This window comes from Telmatherina bonti (assembly GCF_933228915.1).
Source record: "Telmatherina bonti genome assembly, chromosome: 20".
In the NCBI taxonomy this organism is placed as follows: Eukaryota; Metazoa; Chordata; class Actinopteri; order Atheriniformes; family Telmatherinidae; genus Telmatherina; species Telmatherina bonti.
In genome coordinates, this window is record NC_136618.1 from 22,035,330 (window position 1) to 22,054,125 (window position 18,796).

Sequence of the window (18,796 nt, forward strand, 5' to 3'; positions counted from 1 at the left end):
TTTTTTCTTTACTTCTTAAAAGGAAGAACACAGAGTCAAGTTCTGCTTTTTCTTTTCCCCTTTCCAATGTCTGCCTTATAACCACGTGAAAAAGCAGATGGACAAATTGTTAGTACCTGATTGCGCTACTGGAGGTATCGGGGTCATGGGCAGAGACTCTGCCTATTGAGGTGCCCACTTTGGCATCCTCTGAAACATCCATCTGGCTAAGTGGTGTGGAGAAGATGGGTGGCTCGTTCACATCTTCCACTGTCACCTTCACAGATGTCGTGTCGCTAAATGGGCCCAAGCTTAAGAAGTTGGAGTCGATGTTCCTGTTTGTGGCTTCTATTCGCAGAGCAAAACTGCTTTTTGTTTCAAAGTCCAAGGGCTGAAAGAGACAAAAAGAATTGAGAAAACATGTTCATTGCTCTTGTCAAAATATTAGAAGTGGCAAAACTCTTTGCATTTTTTTTCTCTGTTGTTAAGAACTGGAAAAATGATTAAAAAAATTGACTATTTTAAATGAATCAATAAAAATTTTTTTTAAAAAAACCCAGCAAAAATGCACGAAGATCCATAAGTCATTTAGACAATGCTGGTCGACAGTAGAGTTGAAGATGAGGGCTGTATGGAGCAAGTACAATTTCATGCAATCAGACAACGTCATTTGGTGAAGGATTATAGTTACTTTGTTCTGTGAAAGAAATAATAGCTATGGGACAGGTGCCAACGGGGTGAAAAGCACTCCGAGATGAACGTTGTTTGAAAGATTTTGTCTGGCTTATTGAACTCTCCTTCGGAACATATAATATACTGCTCCAGCACATTGATTTGACACTTTCACTGTCAGGCACTTTCTCCAATGTTGTAATCGTCAGAGTTTGGGAGAAAACAAACAAAGAATCGAAGTGGCCAGTCTGACAAGAACTGTTCATTGCCAACAATGGCTCTACCCCTCCTACAAAAGAGGGACAGCAATGAGCTGTCACATCAGTGTGGCCTGGGGAGACCATTTTGAGTCTGAAGCCCTGAAATCTGACATACCGGCCATGAGTTCTGAAGCATGAAAAAGTGAGGTAAGAATGTGCAACAAAACTCCTCTAAGTAGTTTATCATATTTAACTTGTTCATTTTATGTATCTGGATGGAGGTTAAAAACAATAATACTACGTTTCACTTCAGAGCAGTTGAGGTAACTCTATCAGCATCTATGAGGTGTTGATCAGTAGTTCCGATGGTTGATGCTGATTTGTTGCTTGAAATAAAAGTCTGAATCAGAAATACAATGGTCCTGGAAGACAGATTTATGTCAGGATTTAGTTAGAGGACTATGGAGCTGCTGGTATGATTGTGAATCATTGTAAATAGTTAATGTGTGTGAATAGGATTAATATAAAAAAAGAGTGTTTGGAGTAAGCATTGTCAGAATAAATTGGGAATTTATCAAAAAACATAAATATTAATCGAAATGAGAAACACAGTAAGACACAACAGGCAGAAAGAAGAAAATAAAAATGTGACTCCTTCAGTACAAACTTATCTGGTCTTTTGTAAACCTGAATGACAGAAAAAAACAAGGAATTATTCTGTTATTTATATGCAAGATGAATCCTTCTTGTTCTGTTCAGTAATATAATGCCACTAAATTCTAACTACTTTTAGCTGGTAATTTTGACAAATGTACCACTCAGTCAGTAAAATCCCACAACCTTCACTCAAACATACATTATTGTGAAAGAATTCTAAAAGAGGACTGGTTTTTCCATTACACTGGTCTTACATTTTGCAAATACCATGAAAAGACCAATAATCAACTATGTTTAAGCCATTTTATTTCTACTGAACTTATCATGATACATGATGTTCTGACTGTGGTTTAATCGCTTGAAAAAGGAAGTGAAACTTCCTGAATTGTAAGATTTAATTTTACATAATGACTTTTGTCAGTTCATTTAATATGTTTACATCAACTCCAAATCGAACTTTGAATATATTTTAGAAAAATGCACCTAGCCGTTGCAGCACTTTTTGTGACACGCTCACATTTGGAACCAAAAAAAAATGAGTGTAGAAATACATCTTGTACAATCAGAGACTGGAATCCAGTAAAATGTTTTCCAGAGCTTGCAGACTGAGAAAGAATCGACTACACAGAGCTGAGTGTGCTTTTGAAGTCACAGCACTTTCATCCATATTCCAAGCAGCATTTACTGCCACACCAGCTTATAAACAGATCTTTGTGTTTCATTGACTTTCAAAAGCGTGGACGTAACATCATTCATCTGCCTGAGCTTTCCCTCCGAACTCCTTTCCAGTCAGACAGACAGGTTTTATGTGATGACAACCTGTTTGTTGTTGAAGCTTTACCTTTTGCAAGATAATGACCCCCTCTTGTGTGACCTCGTCTGTTGTTATGTTGAACATGCTGGGCCCGTCACCGTCCATGATCCGGTAGTCCATCTCTGCATTGGAGCCTACATCAGCATCTGCTGCTTTGATTCTGGCCACCACAGATTGCACGGGCAGCGACTCCAGCACTGTGTACTGATAGCTCTCTGGAAAAGGAAAGGACAGGAGTGGATGCTGTAATGGATGTGTTTCTTTTTCCAAAAACTCGCCTGCATTACAGTGACTGGCAGGCAAAGGGACATTTAGACCTTTATGCCTGCAATTCAGTCTGCAGTATGAACAGTGGAAAAGGAACAATCAGCTATGCAATTAAAAGAAAAAAAGAGGCCAATTTCAGTTTTCTGTTAGTTTCAGCTTAAGCTGAATGGGTGAAGCAAAATAAGAAATTCCTAATTCTTGCCAGAACTGACAAAAAGGCTCCTGCTTTAATTAAAAAAAAAAAAAACAAAACAAAAAGGTAAAAAGAAAGGAACAACAGGAGTCACATTTAGATCCCTTTGTTACATTTCACAGTATGAAATGTCCACTCAAGGATTCTATTACCCTCAAACTCTCTATTGTGCAGCCTGAGCTTTTGTTTGACCCCCTGGATTTAAAGTACTCTCATAAGAATAAAGAAGGGAATCATATTCATAATCATAATCTCCCCAATCACCATGGCAGAGCTCATTACCAGACCTTTCTGTGTTTCTCACAGTGTCTCCCTTAGCCACAGTCTAAATGCTAATCTGCCTGACATTGTTTGCCGCCATGTAATCTTTATAATAGCTTTTTAATTTGCCATGGAATAGCAGCTCTTTAAGAGACCAAAAAATTACTTTCCTCCCTCTGTATCGCCCCTGCACCTACCTCCCCCTTGCCCACCCTAAGCCCATCATCTTTGCAGCTAACCTTGCTTTCTTCCCCTACCCAACCAGCTTTTGCCCCTGGATTCTATCTGCTCTGATGCTCCATAATGGCGTATCGATTCTGACCCATGACCCTTTGAGCGCGGCAGCAGGAGCAAAACCCACAACTCTTCTAAAGTCTCTTTCTTCTCAGCATGACAGCACTGGGTTAAAACGACACTGATGACTTGTTGTGCAAACTTGAATCTTTCTTTCCCCCGAGGGACCAGCAAATTGATTCAGCCACATGGAAGTCCAGTGGTGAGTCCACCAGCCAGACGCTGGTCGGGCTATCAGCGGTAAACCGATTGCCGGTGCTTCGGATTATCATGAGAAGCACCGCATGCCTTTGAATTCCAAAGCTTGGCCTGGAACCCATTAGCAACCCGTGAAATAGGCTGACAACAACACAAAAAAAAAAAACAGAGCCTGATTGATCCTGGAATCCAAGGCCAGAGTTCTGATGAAGAGTGAGCAGGGAGGTGCACACATTGAAAGACGGCCACTCTTGTTACTTCTTTTTTTTTTTTCTTTCTTCCTTATTTTTAATTTATTTGGCTGTATAAATCCAAATGTTTGCTGCGAATACAAATGTAATATGTTCACAAAGATCGGCATAAGACATATCAATCCGACTTTATTTCACCACACACTGAAGAAGAAAAAAATACTACTTCTTACATTTCATTGTTAAAGATACTAAAACACTTTTAAAAAGTTTCAATTGATTTCCTTTCGAGAGAGAAATTAAATCCCAGCAGTTTCGTACCATCGCCTTCACTGTATGGTCTCAATTGGTTCTCTCAGTTCAAGTGGTCTTTCAATGATAATAGATCTTCAAGGCCATTTTCAGCAGGAACAAAAAGCACTCCAAATGAAGCATGAAGTTGGTGGTTTTATGCTGATTGCTAAGTAGCTGCTGAACACTGTTTTTACAAACTTAATCAACCTTGTGGAGGTAGATTCAATCAGGAATGGTGTCTTACTGTGGGGGAACCGTGGGGGGTTGTCATTGACATCGGTCAGCGTGACAGTCACAGAGGTGGTGCCAGAGAGTCCACCCATTTGGCCCACCATGTCTTTTGCCTGGATAACCAACACGTACTGGTCTCTTGTCTCTCGGTCCATGTTGGGCAAAGCTGTTCTGATGACACCTGGAGCACAAGTGAGAGAAGAAGAAATTGATGAGTCACTCATTGTGTCCAGCGGGCTTTTCCCCACACAAACACCTGAAATCGATCCTTCCTATCATGTCTCCATGGATTGGAAGGGATTTTTATGAAAGTATTTTCAGCTTATTTGATGAGAACATATTGTGTATTTTAGGTTTTAAATACCTATATACATTGTGAAAACTGAAGTAGTGTATGTGTACAGCCTGATAATCCCCTCATGCGGTATAGGGCTCTAGAAGACTTTATTAAGCAGTTGCTGTACAGGAAAGGAGGGTCGGAGAGAAAGGGGGCGACAGCATCAAAGAGCCCAAGGCCAGGATTCAAATGTGAGCTGGCTGCGTTAAGGAGTTGCAGCCTCTGTGCATGATCCAGCTGCTCAATCAGTTGGACTAAATGCCAGGGCTCAGACAAGGTTTGGCTGATAACTAAGTACATGATTATTTTTTAAGGGTGCAGTTTATGGAATTGTTAAACTCACTGAGTTTTTTTTTTCTTTAATTATCCATCTATTCTGTACACCAGTTTAATCCAGTTCAAGGATGCAGGGGGGTCAAAGCCTAACCTGGTTGCTGTTGGTGAGAACAGTGCACGGCTTGGACAGTTTGCCACTCCATCGCAAAGCCATGTTTTAATTATGTGGTCAGAAAGGCGCTGGGATGAATGTAGCATGTACCAAGAAGGCAAAGTATCAATGCATACACATGCAGTTAGATATGCACACTGCATCCTTAACGTCACTATTAGCCTTCATCCTGGTTACATGTCATTGGCAGCTGTGTTTATTAGTAGTGCTATTAGTCACAGTTATTCCTAAAATATTCTGTTGTTCTGTTGTATGTTGTCCTTCCTTTTGTCTCGCTGCTCTGATATAAGATACATCTAAGAATTTAGAAATATTGCAGCAATCTCAAGCAAACAGATACTTAACGGCTTCAGTAAAATCACACTTGAAGTTGCAAAATTATTAAAGCGATGATGTTAGCAGGCAAGTGCATGACTCCGTTCCTAGAGGGCTCTATTCGTGTTGAAATGAAATCATTTCAGACTAGAAAACACGGTTCAAAACAATCCCTCAAGTAGCAATTATGAGCAAACATTGGCTTGAGGTGAATGTACGTAATGGCTGTTGCCTTGTTTACAATGCTTTCTGTCTCCACTGAAAGGTGCTGTCACTCTAAATAGTTCAGTAGTCTGAAGTACGTTAAGGCTAATGTTAAGACATTGTCAGAAAAGTGAGAACATTTAAAGGGACGCTACAGCCGCCGGGGTAGGCATCATCTGTCTGTCCTCCTGTCATGATTGATCTATATCAGAGAAGAATCAGATATGTGACAACACTGGCACCAGATGAATGCTATTTGTCTGTTTGCACCTGAGCCAATCCATATAACTGCAACAAAAGCGTTGAGCCAAGCTGTGGCAGACATGCACAAAATATTTTAAAAAATCGAAAAATGTTTTCATTAATAGCACTTTTCTAATCTCAACTTTATCTCTTAACTACAAAGATGATTATTCCAGGAAAAAAAAATTAAAGCAATGCATTTAAATGCAAAGGAAAGTGTCCTAATCCTTCAAAAGCAATCACTGTTGCTTTCAAAGTTAATGACTTACCACACAATGTGTTTCATTCCTTAAATGGCACTTATTAAAGATTCCTACAGAACAGGGGAAGATTACTCATTAAAAACCACACAAAGCCACGGAGCACGGCTTCTGAATATATGAATCATATTTAGTTGCTTTATCGCATTCAAAGACTGATGACAGAGATCAAAGGGTATGGGGGGGGTGGTTGTTCTTAGAGCTGAAACCTGATGAATTTCTCATAATTATTTAAATTACCCATGGTATTGCATGTGACTGAGATTCAGTCTCGTAAGGGAGAATGGGAATGCTGGACATGTCTGCAGGGGTCACTTAAGTATGAAAATGTAATTTTACTCTAAGATGGACTAATCTATATTTTTATCTGCATGATGGGAGATTGATTTGAATTGCTAAAAGTTGTACTTATATAAATTAAAAATAACTTTTTTTTCCCATTGCAATATACCTCAGCAAAAAAGAAATTCAGTGAGTCTTAAAATGCAGATGCGTTGGTTAAAATTAGATGATAAGTACATAATGTTCTTTATTCTATTCTTTTTAGCCTTTTTAGCCATTCTTTTAGCCAACCTGTTGTTGATTTGTGCTGTTTCAATAATCAGTGTCATTTATTCTTTAGTTGTTAAGTTAAGATGAGGTTTTACTTGCAGAAGATTTTGTTTCCAGTGATGGGCAATGCAGTGACTGAAAGTTATCCACGTCCTGTAGCTGCATAACAAACCCAGGCCACCAGCCCTCCGCCAGTATTCTTAATGCTAAGCTGCAATGATATGTTTTTCGTCAAATGAGCGGTGCATTTAGGTCACATATCTCCACCTTGGTGTTGTTAGCCTAAACCCCACTGATCCCAAACTTCTGTTGTTTATACAGCTGCAGCTTTAACTAACCTCAGATGTTTGTTAAACTTCACCATGTTCTCATTGGGTGGCTGTAGCTTCGGTAGAAGAGCAGTTGTCCTTTAACCAGAGGCAGGGCTGGATTAAAAGTGCACAGACCCTTGGGCTCAAAGTGTTCCAGGGGCCCCCTCCCCCAGCGCAACATTGTGAAAATTGTGAATGATCCTCTGTGAAACAACATTTCTAACATCTCTTAGCCAGTGGTACCAAAAGCAATACACTAGACACTGTGATGTAACTATCTGGCTTTTATGTACATTTTGTTTCATGTCCAAACTGTTGGTGTTTGTCATAAATGGGCCCCAAGTGGGCGTGGGCCCCTGGGCCTATGCCCATTATACCCATTGGATAATCCGGCCTTGACCGGAGGAATGTGGTCAGGCTTTCATTGACTACATGCAGAAGTGTCCTTGTGCAAGCCCCAAGTTGCCCGCTGATTGGTCCTATCGGGGTATGAGTGTGTGTGTGAATGGGTGAATGTGTCATGTAGTGTACAGTGCTTTGAATGGTCAACATGACTGGAACAGCGCTATATAAGTACAAGTCCATTCACCGTTGCCACCCATTAGACAGACGATGCCTTCTCTCACAGCGCTTCCAAACACGTCAGACCTGCTCAGTCTTATTTGTGATGAATTGTGTCATGAACTTGAACATTAAAAATTCTAACTGAGATATGTCGTCACATAAAGCTATTTTTAGGACTTTAGGACTTTTAGGACTTTGTCCTAGCATTGCGTGGGTCATTCACCCCTGGGAAGTCTGTCAAAGTTTTCCACTTGTTAATAATTTCTCTCTCTGTGGAATGATGGACTGCAAACTGTTTGGAAAAGATTGCATAACCATTCAGACTGCTTCTCTGAGATTACTGCTGATGTCCATGGCATAATGGTGATACAGACTTGAATGTTTGTAACCCATGGAAAAGCATCTGCTTTTAAAAACACATTACAGATCAATTGACCAAGAAGATATGATTAGCTGGTGGCTACTTACCTTCTTAATTCATAAGAAAGTAAAGTGTTCTTAATTCTTTTTAATATATAAAGGCACTGCATTTATCTGAGGTTTAATTTACATAATTGTTTTTTATTGCCAGTCAATGTCTTATGGTTTCTCCGGCTGATTTGTGTATTTGAGTCCACATGTTCAGCCCTGATAAATTTTCCCAAAATAAATTGTGTTTAAAAATGATAAATATTTTTATCAACAAGTTATTTTTGTGATCTGCTTTTTTTTTGGCATTTCTTTAATTAATTTCTAAAATAGTTTTCTAAATGTCACTGATGTAACAAAACAAATATATTACATTTTTAAGGTTAGTTTAATTAAAACAGAGTTGGCACGTTAGGTTAGAGCTATTACACAAAATTAAGTAAATTTTGTGAAAGAATATTTGTTTTTTCCATATTTTTCTGTATTTTTCATATTTTTTTCATATCTTAAGGCATTTTCTTTTTAGCTTTTCTTCATAAAGTCAGATCAACTGGCACATGTACGACGTGGCAATCACAGAAAGAAGCAGCGTTAGGTAATATTCACTTTAAATTAACTTTTCATATTTCTCAATATGAAAAGTTTCCCAATGGACAGATGTTTGGTTGTTGTTGGCTACATCCATTTTGACTTAAAATTGATCACATTTTCATGCAGTATCAGAAGTTTCTGCAACAGTTGCTTCACCATAATCATGGCAATGCTTTACCAAAAAGAATGTATATTTCTTGGCATTCATATTTATACTGACATAAACGTATATTTCTAAAAAAGGCTTACTAAAATGCTGTCTTTATGTCAGCCGCATCCTCATTTGCATGTCATGTCTTGCCTGTGTTAACACAGATGCTGCTATTTGTGCACACAGCATCATTTGCGTGACAAAGGTTAATGTAAAATGCTATGCACACATACTTTTCCTTCCAAAACCTCATCACTGCATGCCTCACCTCACTCTCATCTTGCTTTAACCTGAGCAGTGGTTCTCTGGAGATCCAAGATGCAAGCACACACCCTCTCTCACACACACACACGTTTCACACTTCATTTCAGTCCAAAAAAAAAAAAAACAGAAAAAAAAAAGAAAAGAAATTGGATCAAAAGGCTAAAGAATGAAGATGAAGATGCTTTCTGACCATCAACTGCAGCTCTACGACTTGAAAATAAACTATTCCATTAAGCGTTTAATTTCCTCCCTCTGCCATCCTTTATTAATGTCATTACAGTCCCTCTAGCTCAAAACTCGTATGGGCTCTTCTAAATAAATGCCTCACTTACTTAAATTATAGTGAGCTGTCCACTGCTTTTCTCCAAACTCCCGGCTTGTGGGCTTACAGTGGGATAACGCTGGTCAATAAAACAATAATCTTTGCTTTGCTTTACAAAACTCGCCATTTCAGTGTTGCGTCACATCACAAACACAGAGATATACTGGTGTACAGTACTGCGGGAAAAACACAGCTGCCTTCCCAAGTAACAAGTTTCACCCCCTCCAGTGCCTTTACTCTGAGGATTCTGACATCTCTGTTTGTGCTGTGGATGCTCACCCATCTGCTTTGTTTATCTATGACATCCATCCATTTACCTCTTCTCTGAAACTTCACACACAGTTTAACCCAATTAAAGAGCACCAACCACCGCCTTGGTGCCTCCTGCAGTGATATCTATGAACCCTGTTTACTAAGTTGCATCAGAGAGGTGACTTCAATCCCACAAAGCTCCCTAAATATTGACTGGATGTAAACAAAGCGAAAGTTTTCTGTTTTTCACTCCGTACAACACAAACACAGGGAGCGAGTATGCATATGTAGACTTGAAAGAGGTATCTTTAAACAGTTGGGAAGAGGGAAGCTGAGGGAGAAGCTGGGTAATGGGTGGATTACCATAACAGATGCGGAGGATGGCTCCTAAAAGGTAAAATAAAAAGATGTCAAGTTTGTGCAGCCAGCAGTGAAACAAATTGATGTTCCCACTAAAACACAGATAGGCTTCACACACAATTGAAATACTTATTTAATATCAGCTTGGTGTGCTGGAGCTTGAGGAATATTGGCTGTGCTTAATGATGCCATGATTTTTTTTTTTTTTTTTTAAATTCCAGCGAGCTAAAAATAAATAAATAAATCAAATAGAAAAAACAGCAAGATGCTTCTCCACCCACCCCCCCACCCTGCCTAGCCTCAAGCTCACGTCCTTCTCACCGAGCGACAGTGCTGATCTACGCCGCGATGTTACAAGCCTGTTGTTTGTCTGCTGGGTGCCGGCTCCCCCCTTGCTCTCTGTCTCTGTTACCCCGTGCAGCGCCGGTGTCATTCCCGGGGAGCGGCGATGATTAAAACCCTTCTGTTGTTATCTCGGCACGGCCTTGCATTGCGCCGTGACTGCTTGCCTCCGGAGCAAGCCAGACACATTGTAGCCGCGCATTCATCTAGCTGTCTCCACACCACTGGCGGCAGACGGGTGGGCCATGCTCCCTGCTAAAGTCTGGATCCTTGACATTTGTCTTGTGAAGAGGAAATAAAAAGGCAGGCTTTGGAGGAGCCCTCTGGCTCCGCATGCAGCTATGAGATCCTCTGATGAAGGTGATGAACACTTAGACATGAAGGGTGCAGTATGTGATTTGCCGAGACCTCGGGCGGTCTACTTACAAAGAGCAAATCCCAAAACTCAAAACAAAAAAAACAACAAAAAAAAAAAACAAAAAACAGGCCATACAAACAGGAACTAAAAAACCTGCAGCTCAAGGCAGTTTATTACCAAGTGACATTCAAGCATCATGCTTTAATCACGAGTCACAATAGGATCCACAAGTGTGAAAGAGCAACATGATGAGGCACAAAAGGTGGATATGCTACAGAAATACATCACCACAAAGCACAGAATCTATTCGTTTATAATGTTAAGATGAGGAAAAAAATATGTTTGTCTGTGCAAATCAAGTGTCTATGAGCTGTTTGGGATTAGAGTTAAAAAGATTGCCCCTTTCTGCTGTATATTCCCTGCCGGAACAACGGGAGGCAGCCAGGTTTATACCTAGCCTTCAGCTGTAATGTTCTCAATGTAGTGCAGTCGCCACAGCAACAAACCTGGGCAAAATCCACAAAAGACACACACTTTTTGAAAGAAAATGGCCAAAAAAAAAAAAAAAAAAGGGAAATGTGGTTCAGGGTAAGCATGAAAATACCTAAATGACAGCCTGATCAAAGCAATCTTATCCTCTCCTGACCCTCAGTGTCAAAATTTTACAGCTATAGAGTACACAAGGATTGGACATGGCCTTTTCCTTTATATGAGCGGTCTCGGCTTAATTAGATTCTTAGACTAAGAAGAGACAAAGCTCGGTCCGTCAAGGCTCCTTCCACCTGAGTGCCTGTCAAATTCAGATGTCGTACCAGCGTTGTTTCAAGAGGTATGCCGTGTCACATCTTAAATACTCCCATCAGAATGTAATTAATCCTCTCATTTAGACACCTGGCATTTCTTGCTCACTAAATCCATCTCTTGTTATTCCAGCTTTTGGGGTTTGTGAGTACTTGCATGCTTAGTGGCGCTAATATGCTCGGATAATTGTCTCAAAAGAACTTCCCATATTGCCAAGGTGCATGTAGCTGGAGGTGGCTGCTCAAACCTCCTTGAGCCTGTCATCAATTAGAACATAGTCCATGACGGAGTAACCATTTCAGCCTCACCTTCAGACTAAACTACAGGCAATCAATCAATATAAATTACAAAGCGCTGTCTTAACTGAGCACCTTTAGGCACAGCAACTTATGTATTTTGCCAGCATTATGCACTGCTTGGAAGTTATTGGAGCTATTTGGGATTAAGCACTTTTCCCAAAGGCACCTTGTAGATTCAATTTGGGATTAAGATCGGAAGTAAAGAGACTTGTTAGACGAAAGAGAGCCAGGATTCTACCCACCTAACAGCGGGTCACACGCATCCCTCCCCCCCGACCATTAGCCCTCTGCCACTTAATCGCTAGTGCAGTATTGCAGTGTGAGCTGGGAGTGTATTTCAGCTCCGGCACTTTGTCAAAGTCAGAAAGCGCTATGGTCCAGGCGTGTGCTGCAAATGGGACTAATTAGAAACTTAGAAAGACAGAGGCACAACGCCCATTACACAACACTCAATCCTGGGTTGCTGACTAAAAGCTGGTGTCTCTGTCCCTGAGCGTATTCTGAAAGATACATTTATTGACATTATGTTACCGATTTCACGGAAAAAAATGCATTCGCCTTTAACATCCAAGAGTCCAACTACTCCGGGTCCCTAGACTGCAGACGTTAACAGATAATGTATTCAAAGTAGTGAAAAAATATATCTTGTCATATCAGATACGCTGTTTTTACTAAATACCAAATCTTCCTGTACCTATTATCACCAAGGTCTGCAGTGCTTTTGTATTGGACTGTTATCAGCATGTTAACTCCCCTTACACTTAAGAATAATTACACTATCAATTTCACAGCTGACTGCCTTTTACCCCTCCCAACTTTCATTCCAGTGTGGGTATAACTTTTGCTAACAGCCACTGAAGCAACAAGTGATAATCAGCAAAAACTGCTGAAAGCTTTAATTAGTGTGTATCCGTTGCAGAGGTACAGCAGAGTCACTGAGTAAGTGACTTTAAACCATGCTTGCTTTTTAGTACATGTCTTTGCTGATTCAATCCAAAGTGGACAGGCCTGAATGTCGATGATTGCTCTGGACAAATTCAGTTTTTCAATACCTGCTGGTGTGTAATTTTAGTAGTTTAAATGCTGAAGTCTGAACATACAGGATGCAGCATTCATAGGAAACCTTCCCAGTTCATTTCTGCAACAAGAAAAACTGTTGCGAGAGCAGTTTATACTGTAGGTCTGTCTTTTAGATCAATGTTTAGAGACCAAACATGCAGATAAAAATACTGATAGAAGGAATGTGCTTTTTCATGTTACAGGACACATAATGCTCAGCCTGTGGATGTATTACCAGCAGTGAAGTGACATCTTACAGCAAACTGAACATTTCGTCAGACTTTTCCTCACATTTCTGCACATACTTATTCAGAATGACATCTGCAGATTGTTTAAAAGTTTCATTGCATGTGTTCTGTCAGCAGAGGTGCACTTGCACTTGGCTATGCAGAACTCAAATTGAGAATTTTGTCTAGCTTCTTTTCCTTATCTGATGTTGCATCTGTTACCAATGCTTGCTGCTTTGAGAAAGGACTGCTGTCAGCATCTCTCTGGACATATGCAAAAATATTCAGACCTTTAACTATAATCTAAATGGGACATTATTCCTGTATAAAGTTTTCAAGAGTTGCAAATGAGATAAAATATTTGTATTCACATGTTACAGACTATAGTCCAGTCAATGACTCATGACCACATTACATTCCTCTACATAATCCAATGTTTGCCCACATACACAGTCTTGGTTATGGCTATGTCCCAAAAAACATAGAGATCATCCTACTTGTGTTCCACCATCGCCTCAGAAGTGTGTCTTATTTGTGCTGCAGTCCTTCTGTTCTATCATAAACGTACTCCTAGAGGTGTGCTGTAGGAGTGTATGGGGAACAACGCTTTTTGTGACTGTAGTAATAGTACATTGCAAAAGTCTTACAATCTTATATTCAGCCAACAAGTATTTTTGATTTTGTTCTGAAAGTGATTCACTAAACAAGAGCAAAACATGTGAGATTATTAATCATGTTGCAAGAGATTATCTTTTATTTCTTACTTAGTGATTGAATTTTAGAATTAGTTATTTTACATAACACACTACATAAATGCATCTTTCACATCCAATTTAAAAGAAATAAACTGGCTGAAAGACTTTCCTGTACCAATTTACACACACTGCAAAAATAAGCTTTGTATAAGGGGAAAAAAACAAGAAAATCTGAACATGAAGTGGTACTTAATTAGTTCATCCTGTTTAATTTGCCCTTTAGCGAAAAACACTGCACCTCCATTCAGGCAGCAATATGAGTGGATGGATTGCTGGAACGTCAGTAGGGGCTTTGTTAGTTGTAAATAAATAAATAAATAAAAAATAAAAAGAATATTAAAAAAATATATATTTAGCTAGTTTCGAATTAAGAAGAATTGTCTTGTTTAGTTAGTCTTGTTTTAAAATACTTTCTGTCAAATTGAGAAAAACAACATTAAGCAGCATTTAACAGGTTCGTTTTGGGGTTTTTTCACTTAAAAAGGGACTTGAAATTCCATCCATACATTCATTATCCTAACCGCTTAGTCCGATGAAGGGTCGCCGGGAAGCTGGAGCCTATCCCAGCAGTCTTTGGGCAAAAGGCAGGGTACACCCTGGACAACTCGCCGGTCCATCACAGGGACTTGAAATTCATTTGTTTTAAGAAGTCTCTCTCTAAAATCTAGACATATTCATTGTATCTGAAGAAGTCAAACTTAGTTATACTTAGAATATAGTATAAATCTTCTAAATTCAATTCAATTCATTTTTTTTTTCTTTTTTTACATATGCCTACGTTCTAACAACTCATTTCTGCAGTGTAGAAGATGCCCTTTGTCACACAATCTGATCGTAACCTTTATGAACAGAATGTCTATGTGCAAGAGCTGGAACCTCTTCCTATCAGCTGTTTTAGGATGACATATTTGTAGTTTGCAGACCATGCGGCTCTGGCCCCGCTAGGTTGAGTTATCCAACATGCAGGGTAGAGTCACTACTCCTGCACACAGAAAAGAGTCACTTGAGCTGATTCAGGCACCTGGTTTGTATGCCTGTCAGACACATCCAGAGGAAATGTTTTACACATGTTCCATTAGGAGGAGGCCTTGAGGCATACCAGGACCCAATGGGGTGATTATATCTCTTGGCTGGTTTGCCAACATCTCAGTGTCACCCAAAATGATAAAGTGACTGAGAGGAGGTAGGTCTGGGATCTGTAATCAGACTACTACCCAGTCATGGATATTTAGCAAATGATGGATGATTGGAATAATGACTAGATAGATGGATGAACTGATAAGAGTCATTGCAGATCCAATGAGATGTTGCAGGAAAAATTCCACTATGATTTTTTCTTTAAAGAAAAAGAAAAAATTTCATTATTTAAAAGAAACATCAATTACTGGATTTCAATTATTGCTTTTACTTTGCCATGGGCAAACTTAGCATTAGCATTAGCTATCTTTGTCAATAAATTGGACAAATACATCCATGTTAAAAGCGTAGATCCTGTGCTCTAATTAGTATTTTATGATTGATACAAAGTATTCCATTGTTTATGACAGAATCTCTTGAGCAAGGGGTGAATATTCTTGAAATGCTGCTGGAGCATTCCAGGAACTGAATCGGACCGGGTGAAGTGTGGTGAAGAAAACTGCAGATTTTTTTTTTCCATGTCGTATGGTTTAATACAATTCTATAAAGCAAGCATAATTGTTTATTTAACCAAAAGCAGAAATCGTAAGCTGATTTGGACACACTTTCTCATTAAATTCCAATAGAGACGAGTGTACAAACTCAAACTGGTACAATCAATGCATATCTATTATAACACTGCATAAACTTACTGAAAATATGAGAAATAGCACAACAAGCACACATACACACGGCACCAACTAAACGGATTATATGTATATGTATATATATATATATATATATATATATATATATATATATATATATGTATATGTATATATATATATATATATATATATATATATATATATATATATATATATATATATATATATGTATATATATATATATATATATATATATGTATATATATATATATATATATATATATATATATATATATATATATATATATATATATATATATATATATATATACAGTGTGCATTGTGTTCACTTTTAAATGTATTTACATACAGACTCATCCCTGGTGAGCATTAAGCTCAGCTGTGAGAGAACACAGGCCACTTAAAGCAAATAATCATAACCCATTAAAGCTTTCCAAATATCAACCATGGGGATTCAAAGAATCCACTTAGCTTAATGAAACTCTTCAGCTGAGACTGTGGAAGTGCAAGCTCCGGTCATTGAGCTGAGAGTCTAAAAAACATGATATGAGAATAATGGGGACTTTATGAGGCAGACATGTCATTTGAACATCATTTATGCAAATGTGTGCTCTCACCCTAATTGATATTGATCTAATAAAATCTCATTCAAGAGTCATCAATGGGTGCAAGTGTTCTCACAAAGTTTGTTTGACAACGATGAAGAGCCAGAGGCAAGTGGTTCCATTTACATCAGTCCCCTGCCAGTTCCAGATACTTTTGCTTGATCACTATTCAGTTAGGTCTCTGATTATAACAGTTAACTGATTCTACTTAATCCTTTAAAACCCAATCCATAATGAAACATTTTTTTAAAACATGAAGTCTTTATTTGTCCCTTTAATAAAATCAAAGAGACTAAATATATATATATATATATATATATATATATATATATATATATATATATATATATATATATATATATATATATATATATATATATATATGAATGGGGTTTATTTACCATTATTTACCATGCGTAATGTCAAAAATATTATATGTTGTACCATAAAGTAATGTAAAATGCCTCAGAAACTGTGTGTATCTTATGTCACACTGGGTTCTTTTGGGTTAAAAAAAAAAAAAGAATGCATGATATTAAATATTTATGTACATGTAATAATAAATAGGCACCAGAAGATTGCAATTTTGTTAAAAAAAAATTTTAAAAAAAAGTTCCTCTGTTCACAGTTGATGTCACCATAGGAAACCACTGATGCATTTTTCTTTGGTAGCATAAATATTTTATTTCCCACGGCAGTCCTTCTTGAAAGGTAACCAAAGATTAAGGAAGACAAGTGGGCACTACCTCATGTTTCTCTCAATTAAAGCTGCATTTCATCTGTTTTGTACCGAGTAATACCATAACTAGAGGGAAAATATATCTACATCGACACATTTAAAGACAACACTGTAATACAATGAGCAGGACTCCTGTTTAACACACGTTACTGCTCTGTCCTGCTACTCTTTTATTTGCACTTTTTCATGTTGTGCCTGTCAAATAAGAGAACATATCTTCATGCTTCCCTGCATCCAGTCACACCTCTCTGATGACCATCCATGCTATTCAATTCTGACATCAATACTGCATCTCATAGTCGAGAGATCCGATCACCTTCTACGTGAATGGAAAGAGAGCCAAGTTTAATCGGTCGTGGTCAGACAGAAATGGGCAGCAGAGTGCCGTGTTGCTGGCAGGGGCCCAAAGGCTGTATCTAAGTGTAGATTCAACTGTGTGTGTTTTTGTGTGTGTGCTTCTTTGACAGGTTAATAAACCTGCCATTGTCCCACAAAAAGAGTACCAATGGGTGAATAACCCATAAATACTGTGCTTTAATCCCCAACATTTCATGATAAATTCTTAAAACCTTCTGGTAGTCGCTGCCACTGGAACATCTTTAACTTCAGCATTTGGATATTAAGGGGAGGAAACGGTTTCTCACTCAGCAAAATACAATAAAACCTGGAATTGCCTTATTAATGTAAGATCATTAGCTGTTGGAAAGCCTAAACTTCTCTAGCTTTTGGACTTATAACTCAGCCAAGGTACAAGCAGGTGGCATGTGCATACTAGGGCCATGTCTGGATAAGTCAGAATTTTAATCACTTAATTCATGTTTTATTTCTTTTATTAACCTGAGTTCAGTCAAAGAGACAGTATTCAGGGAATGATGTATTTCGGTGAATGTGGGAGTGGGGATGTGGGGGTGTTTGCTCTCTGTCCTTGTGTGTGTATGAATGTGTGGAAAGAGCTTGCGTCTTTATTGTTTTTAAATGTCTTGTTATCTACTGTTTGTTTTAATTCTTGTGACTTGATTTTATCTTGTAAAGCACTTTGTGTTGCCCATGGTATGAAAAGTGCTCAAGAAATAAAGTTTGATTGGATTTGATTTGATTTGATTCGATATGGCTGAGTTTTGGGAACCATATTCGTCCTGAGTCGATATTGCTACAGAAAACTGGTACAGATGTGGACCTAGCAATCTTTACTATGTAGATGGTAAACATAGCAGAGCACTTAACAAATAAAGGTCAAGATTTAGACTGAAGTGCATGCAATCACAAAAGCTAATTAATGCTACATGTTGATCGGCTCAATAGACAGCTGTTCCCTGACACTTTCTTTGCGCCATCTGTATAACATGTCCATACTGCGACTGCTACTTATTGCGCTTCCCCCAAAGTGACACGTAAATCAATCAATGCAGTTAAGTGTATTTTATAGTGTTGAAGCTTCTAGTATTGGCTTTTTCTGGCAGAACATGATGCTTTTAAAGCACCACTCTGAGCCTTACTCGTTCAAGTCAAATGAATAAAGAGACCATGGACACTCAAAGGAGGAGAAACATGTAGGTGGAGAAACACAGATTGACAATTTTAATTACATAAAATTAACTTCTCCACAAAGTTAATCAGAAGTATAGCTCGCATGTCTAATTACTAACTGTTGGTCATAATTCATTAAGATTGAGAGATACTTTTGGGCTTAAAAAAAATAAAAGAATAAGCATTTTTAGTTACTTAATTACTGGCTGAGCTCACGTTATAAAAGACACTGCAGAAACAGTTAAGTATAAACTCTAAAAGCCTAACCAACCTTCTCTCAGGAAAAGGTAATCACAGCATTTTAACACATTAATTAATCCACAGAAGTTTCAGCTTCTAAGCAAGTTGAGAGACTTTACTTGTAATGAAAGATTTGCAACCTCGGCGAGGTCCCAGAGGAACCCACTGAAGCTTAAAGAGTAGCGATAAGAAACTTTTTTTTCCTT

At 38.4% G+C, this 18,796-nt stretch overlaps 1 protein-coding gene across 1 annotated transcript in view; it reads right to left on the bottom strand.

Moving 5' to 3' along the window:
* LOC306770594 (cadherin-7) overlaps positions 1–18,796 on the bottom strand; it is a gene marked incomplete at both ends in the record, with an annotated part of 137,841 nt that overhangs the window by 37,739 nt on the left and 81,306 nt on the right. Inside the window, 3 exons of the mRNA XM_079259476.1 lie at positions 117–370; positions 2,350–2,537; positions 4,265–4,432. Coding sequence (XP_079115602.1) covers positions 117–370; positions 2,350–2,537; positions 4,265–4,432 — 610 coding nt within the window. The remainder of the gene's footprint in view (positions 1–116; positions 371–2,349; positions 2,538–4,264; positions 4,433–18,796) is intronic.